Source organism: Cebus imitator, unplaced genomic scaffold, assembly GCF_001604975.1.
Source record: "Cebus imitator isolate Cc_AM_T3 unplaced genomic scaffold, Cebus_imitator-1.0 Scaffold177, whole genome shotgun sequence".
Taxonomy (NCBI): domain Eukaryota; kingdom Metazoa; phylum Chordata; class Mammalia; order Primates; family Cebidae; genus Cebus; species Cebus imitator.
Window position 1 is genome coordinate 2627175 of NW_016107492.1, and position 7216 is coordinate 2634390.

Genomic DNA, 7216 nt, shown 5'->3' on the forward strand with positions numbered 1-7216 from the left:
GAGGTGCCTGGGCACTGTGGTCAGAGGCTGTCCGCAGAGCCCCTTCTCCATTCCAGACCATGCTCTTTACTACATCCCCTTGCAGGATTCCCAGATGTCCCTAGAGGGGGCCAGGTATGTATCTCAAAGTAGACTCTCATCTCCAAAAGCAAATGACAGCTCCCTTGAATTATGTTGGGTGAAAGAATTGGTTTTCACATGTTTCATGAGCCATAATTAGGTGCCTAATACCATATTATTCTTGCAGGTATTTAATTACTGACTTTAGATACAAATTCTAATAGAAATAAAAAGAAGAAAAACTGAGACAAATGCTGAAGCTCTGTTGAAATTATTCATAGTCCCTCCTGATTGTCCTTTGCAGGCTTTTTTTTTTTTTTTTCTCTCTAATATTTCCAACAGAAATGCTTTGCTAATGCTATGAGGTGCGGCTGTGGCTTTGTTGTTTTTTCCGGAGTTAGCCTTTCTTTCTATGCATCCTGGCTCTTTGAAATCCCAACTGAATTTGGAGAAATTATTTCTTGGCATCCAACCTCCTTTCCTGGAACACAATGTGATGCTGACGACACAGCCCGGTCACTCCACTTGACAACAAGTTTGTTTGTCTCATTTCACATACATATTCAGTGGTGAGTAAGAACAGGAGTAGAAAGCCTTACTTACCACAGTTTATTATATGTTTCATGCCCGTGATGATGACTTTTATAATGCCACTTGTGAAAAAATTGATCAGATTAGGATGAATCACCTCGCTGGGACCAACAGTTATTGGAATGATTCTCCACGTGTGACTTTGTTGCACTCTTACAAAATGTGGCAGGATAGACCTGCCCAGCCATCGTGCCGATGTTTATTTGTAATGCTGCCTTAAGGAGATGAGGAGATGAGAGCCAATTGTTCCAGCAGCTCAGCCTGCCCTGCCAACACTTCAGAGGAGGAGCTGCCGGTGGGACTGGAGGTACATGGGAACTTGGAACTGGTTTTCACAGTGGTGTCCACCGTGATGATGGGGCTGCTCATGTTCTCTTTGGGATGCTCTGTGGAGTTCCGGAAGCTGTGGTCGCACATCAGGAGACCCTGGGGCATTGCTGTGGGACTGCTCTGCCAGTTTGGGCTCATGCCTTTTACAGCCTATCTCCTGGCCATCAGCTTCTCTCTGAAGCCAGTCCAAGCTATTGCTGTTCTCATCATGGGCTGCTGCCCAGGGGGAACCATCTCTAACATTTTCACCTTCTGGGTTGATGGAGATATGGATCTCAGGTAAGTGACCCCAGGGAAGCTCAGCAGTCTACCTCTCACCTGTCTAGGGGGAATAACTGACACTCTTGTGTTAAACAGGCTTCCAATCTTTCCGTAGAGATTCTAGTGGGAAATGTTGCAAATATCATGGAGACTTGTTCAGCCATGGGCAGGCTTTCGGTGCTCAAAATTTACTTTGCTGGTCATCCTTTACTTTATTGGCTACTGTTCTGAGCAGTGGAATACCTTTCCTATGTGATAGTGGAGGCAGGTCTCCACCTCACCCAGTGGCCCTTCCTAAGCTTGAGCCCATTCTTATCTACACTGGCCTCTTTAACAACTCCCAGGCCTTAAGCCAAGAATCCCAAGAATTTCACCATAGTGGTTTGGTAGCAGCCATTGTGGTGGCATAGTCAGAACGAGACCTCTGTAACTCCAGTCAGTGTTGCCTGAGCACCTGCTTTAGGAAAGAAGTACTTTGGAGGACTGGATGGGGAGCTTTAGGGGTGGCTGGTAGCCATATCCAGCTTTAAGTGCTGGGATGGCCTGTTGATTTGACTTCAGGAGCAACCGTGAAGGCTCCCAGGACTAAAATTGTTCTTTCTTGTTGCTTTGCAGATGGTTAACATTCATCACTAGGTTTGCATTCCTTCCCTTTAAGCCAGCGACCTTATTCACAATTATGGTGTAGATAAATACCCCTGGGAGACATTAAGCCTTGTCCCTTATTTACACTTTAATGAGGGTGAATTAGTCACACGCTTTTCTGGGTTACATGTTTTGATGGGGGAAAAAAGAGCATTTGAGGAAAGAGTAGAGGGGTCAGCACTGGAAAAAGGGCTAAAAACGATGGTCTCTCGAGACTCTTTGCTTACTTAGGAACATCCTGTTTCACCTCCTGGCCTGGGGAAGAACTGCTTATAAATTTAAATCTTTGTCTCATGTGTATGTCATTTAGTTGAGATTTGCTCTACCATGAATGAATGAATAAGGGGTAATGACTGAGCTGGGAGTTGACATCAGTGAGAGTCAGCTGTAGGTATGGGTTTCTAGTTTCCTGTATGTGCTGAATGTTTAGTGTATGGAGCATGTTTCACCTATAGATTTTTTTTGGACACCTATAGATTTTGATGGGCTCATATCATGTAGAATAGGAACTAACTTTCCTATGGCAGTGTCTTTCAGTTACCCACTTATGAGAGATTTGGAAAAAAAAAGAACTTGATGAAGTTTGTGTTTTACCATTAAGCCACTAATATGGATTGCTAATTCAAATTCAATAAAGTTGATTATTTAACTGGGAAATGAGAGTTATTCTTTGCATGAAGTTTTTAAATCAGAGATAAATCCCAGGACCCAAAAGTTTTTGGAAAGAAAAAGGAAACTGCTATTTATTAAGTACCCGATAAGCATGGGATGGATGCTTTCATACTTATTTTCTTCTTCACGGTCATAATGACCTTGTAAGTGACCTTTTATTTTTCTGCATTTTACAGCTGAGAAAATTGTGATTCAGATTGGTTAAGTAGCTTGCCAAATGCTACAAACCAGTATGGTGGGACTCAGAATTTGAATTCACATCTGTTTTACATCAGTCTTAAGTTTAGGCGCATTTCCCCATTACATTTAGCAACACAACTAAATCTTCTGTTTTGAGTAGTGTCATAAATCTTCAGTATTCTCAAACCCTTCTGGGAAATAGAACACTTATTATCTTAATCTCTTATTAGTCAATTAGTTGTAATAAAAACACCAATGAATTGAATAGTAAATTTATGAAAGATAAAGCTAATTTTCTTTTCTTTTTTTTTTGAGATAGAGTCTCTCTCTGTTACCACGCTGGAGTGCAGTGGTACGATCTCAGCTCACTGCAACCTCCGCCTCCCAGGTTCAAATGGTTCTCTTGCCTCACCTCCTGAGTAGCTGGGACTGCAGGCATGCGCCACCACACCCAGCTAATTTTTGCATTTTTAGTAGAGACAGAGTTTCACCATGTTGGCCAGGCTGGTCTTGAACTCCTGACCTTGTGATCTGCCCACCTTGGCCTCCCAAAGTGTTGGGATTGCCGACGTGAGCCACTGACCTGGCGCTAATTTTATTTTCTTTTGCCAACTCTATCTTTAATTCACCTTTGACTTAGATCAAATTATTTAACCTGTCCAGGCCTTATCTCATCACTGGCAAAATGGGGTTAAATTTGTTTCTCACAAGACTATATACAGGCATTGATTGACTTACGACCTATGCAGCTTACGACCATTCGACTTTACGACCACAATCGCTAGCCACAACTGCTCCGCATCTGGCAGCGCAAACGTTGCCCAGCTGGGCGTACGACAGTGCGGACCAGCTTCCGGCAGCACTACCATCTCCACATGCACCATTTCAACTGTACATATAGCCTACTCAACTTACGATCAAATTGTGTTACGACCGGTCTGCCGGTCCCAATCATAGTCGTAAGTCGAGCACTAGCTGTATATAAATACACACACACACACACACACACACACAGGGCAGAGTTTTGCTGTTGTCACGCAGGCTGGAGTGCAATGGCACAATCAAGGCTCATTGCAATTTCTGCCTCCTGGGTTCAAGCGAGTCTCCTGCCTCAGCCTCCAGAGTGGCTGGGATTACAGGCGCCTACCACCACGCCAGGCTAATTTTTGTATTTTTAGTAGAGATGGAGTTTCACCATGTTGGCCAGGCTGTTCTCGAACTGCTGACCTCAGGTGATCTGCTCGCCTCGGCCTCCCAAAGTGCTGGGATTATATGCATGAGCTACCACGATCTGCTGACACAAGACTATATTTTATGGAGGAAATATTTACTTGTGTGTGTGTGTGTTCAGGATGTCAGGCACATAGTAGTTGTATAATAAATATTAGCTACTTTTCCTTTTTTCTTTCTAAATTTTGATTTTGTGTTTCACCAACAAAACAAAACAAAAATCAAAAACGAAATATTAGATTTTTAAAAGCATATAGGTACAAAAGGTATAAAATCAATTTTCACTAGAAACTCAAATAGGAGAAAATCCAGTACAGTGTGAAACAATATCCAAGTAATTACATTTCTTCACAATTGATTACGAACAAAATCAGTTTTAAGCAAAACTCAGTGGATCGTCATTGATATGAGTTCTATCTGCTTTTAATGCTGGATACAATCCAAGAGCATTTAGTACAACATCTTCATTTTACACGTGAGGAAGTTGAGATTTAGCTCCCTGCAGATGACCCCGAATGTGTTTCTTATGCCTTCACTCGGTGCTCCATGCAGGGCACTTGCAGGTCTCCATGTGTTCACCCCACACAGGCATTTCAGAATCCATTGGTTTGAACCGGTTTGTGCATTCTGTATGTGAGAGGATTGATGACACCCATCCTCTTGCAGTTGCCTGGGCTTGTCATCTTAGCCTTGCCCTGTGACTATCCTCATTCTCACCGTGGCCGCTCAATGCCCTGCCAAGCCCCGCAGCCCCTCCTCTTGCTGTGTTGCTCATTGTTCTTGCTTCCTGTTGGTCTCCACTAACTTCTTCAGGCCAGGCCCTCACAATTTCTTTCTCGGCTAATTGTATTTTCACAACAATGAAAGTGCTGCTCTCTGCTTTGGTCTCTCCATTATGGCTTTGCAGTAAGTGGATAAGGCAGGCTCTGATACCAGATTGCCTACACTCAAATCCTGACCTTGGGCCTCTTCTCTGTAACTGGAGATTATAACATTTCCCTCATGGTACTGTGAAGAGAAAATGAACATGTTATATGTAAAAAGGGCTCTCACCACCTGCTAAATCAGTAGAAACTACTCAGCCAGTCTACTTTACTTCTCCAAGTCCTTTTATCCTGCTGGCCGCCTTAAGAACAATGGTTTCTAGTCAAAATGGGCTGCTCTGAGTTCTCTGAGCATACCCCACACCCTTCCAGCTTTCTTTTGCCCACGTTGTTCCCACAGCCTTCAGTGCCACTGGCCTTATTCTGTCTCCTCCAGCCATGATGTTGTCCTTCCTTACAGTTATTCTAGAAAGCAGTTGGCTGATATGTATGAAGAGCCTTAAAAATGATCCTGCTCTGGGCTAAGTTTGGCTGATTGTGGCTGGGTTCGTTTACATGTTTGGGAGCTGGTTAAATGTAGACTGGTCTTGGGTGGTGATATGGTTTGGCTCTGTGTCCCCACTCAGATTTCATCTTGAATTGTAATTCCCACATGTCGAGGGAGGGGCCTGTAATCCCTGAGTGTCAAGGGAGAGAGGTGATCGGATCATCGAGTTGGTGTCCCCCATGCTGTTCTCGTGATAGTGAATGAGTTCTAACGAGAGCTGATGGTTTTATAAGTGTTTGGAAATTCCCCCTTCGTTCTCTCTCTTGCTGCCTTGTGAAGAAGGTATTTGCTTCCCCTTTACCTTTTGCCATGATTGTAAGTTTCCTGAGGCCTCCCCAGCCATGTGGAACTGTGAGTCAATTAACTCTCTTTCCTTTATAAATTACCCAGTCTTGGGTATTTCTTTACAGAGGTGTGAAAATGGACTAATTCAGGTGGCTTCAACCGGGACAACTGGACTCTCTTACTACATGATCTCTCAGTTTCTAGTAGACTAGCCTAGACCTAATCACATGGCTGCAGCAGGGTTCTCAGAAAGGAAAAGCAGAAAAAGTCTTTTGAAGCATTGGCTTGAAACCAGATCCTCAGCCTTCTACCACATTGCATTGGCCAATGTAGACTGCAAGGCCAGTCTAGCTTCATGGATTGGGAAAGTAGATTTTGCCTCCTGATGGGCTGAGCTGCCAAGTCACAATACAGTGTACATGGATAAGAGAGGGGTGAAGAATGGGGGGTATTTTTCCTCCCAGTATATTCTACTAGAGATAAACAGAATTCCTACCTTTAAGAGTAGGACATGAAAATTATGATCTGGTAGTGCGGTGTCGTAGTTAAGTGCTCTGGAAACAGCAGGCAGACCAGTCACCTACTGACTGGATCATTTTGGCAGATTAAGCACATTTTTTATGCTTTAGTTTCCTCACTTCTAAAATGAGAACCATTCTTACCTAAATCATGAGCTGTTGAGAGGATTGAATGGGTTAATATATCTAAAGTGCTTAGAATCTCACCCGGCATAAAATGAGACATGAACTATTATTATTATATGAGGCAGGCAAAAGAACATCGTGTCCTAGGGTCTGTGTTTTAGTCTCTGCTGGAGGAGCTGTATGCCTAACCCTAACCCTATATATAATATCATAATATGTATATGCCATGTTTTATTTATTCATCTGTCAATGGACAATTGGATTGTTCCTACTTTTTGGCAATTGTGAATAATGCTGCTAAGTCCCACCTTTTATTTCTCTTGAGTGTATTCTTAGGCGTGGATCTGAGGTTAAATATTTGTGACTACAGGAAAAGCAAAGCAAAATGTGAAATCCAGATGTCCCCCTTTCCCTTAGTTTCTCCTGTCTGTCTCCATAATCCCAATTATTTAACTCTTCCTTATCACCTGTTGGAAAGCATTGCAATAGCTGGGCTACTTGTCTGCCTCTCCTACGATGTCTATAAGCTCCTGGAAGGCTTGTTCATCTTTGTATGTGCAGTGCCAGCCTGGTAGGCACTCAGTCAACATGAGTGAATGACAGTTTCTGATTGCCTGTGTATATTACAAAAACTACCCCTGAAAAGAGGTCCAGGCCAGGTGCGGTGGCTCACACCTGTAATTTCAGCACTTTGGGAGGCTGAGGTGGGTAGATCATTTGAGGTCAGGAGTTCAAGACCAGCCTGGCCAACATGGCAAAATCTCATCTCTACTAAAAATACAAAATTAGCCGGGCATGGTGATGTGCACCTGCAACCTCAGCTACTCAAGAGACTGAGGCACGAGAAACACTTGAACCCGGGAGGCAGATGTTGCCATGAGCCTAGATCACGCCACTGCAATCCAGCCTTGGCGAGCAACACTGCAAGAATTCATAAAAAAAAAAAT

General features: G+C 43.4%; 1 protein-coding gene across 1 annotated transcript in view; it reads left to right on the forward strand.

Moving 5' to 3' along the window:
* Window positions 1-613: 613 nt before the first annotated feature.
* Window positions 614-7216, forward strand: part of SLC10A6 (solute carrier family 10 member 6) — a 28355-nt gene continuing 21752 nt past the window's right edge. The window contains exon 1 of the mRNA XM_017545149.2: window positions 614-1260. Within this exon, the coding sequence (XP_017400638.1) occupies window positions 884-1260 (377 nt within the window). The 5' untranslated portion in view covers window positions 614-883. The remainder of the gene's footprint in view (window positions 1261-7216) is intronic.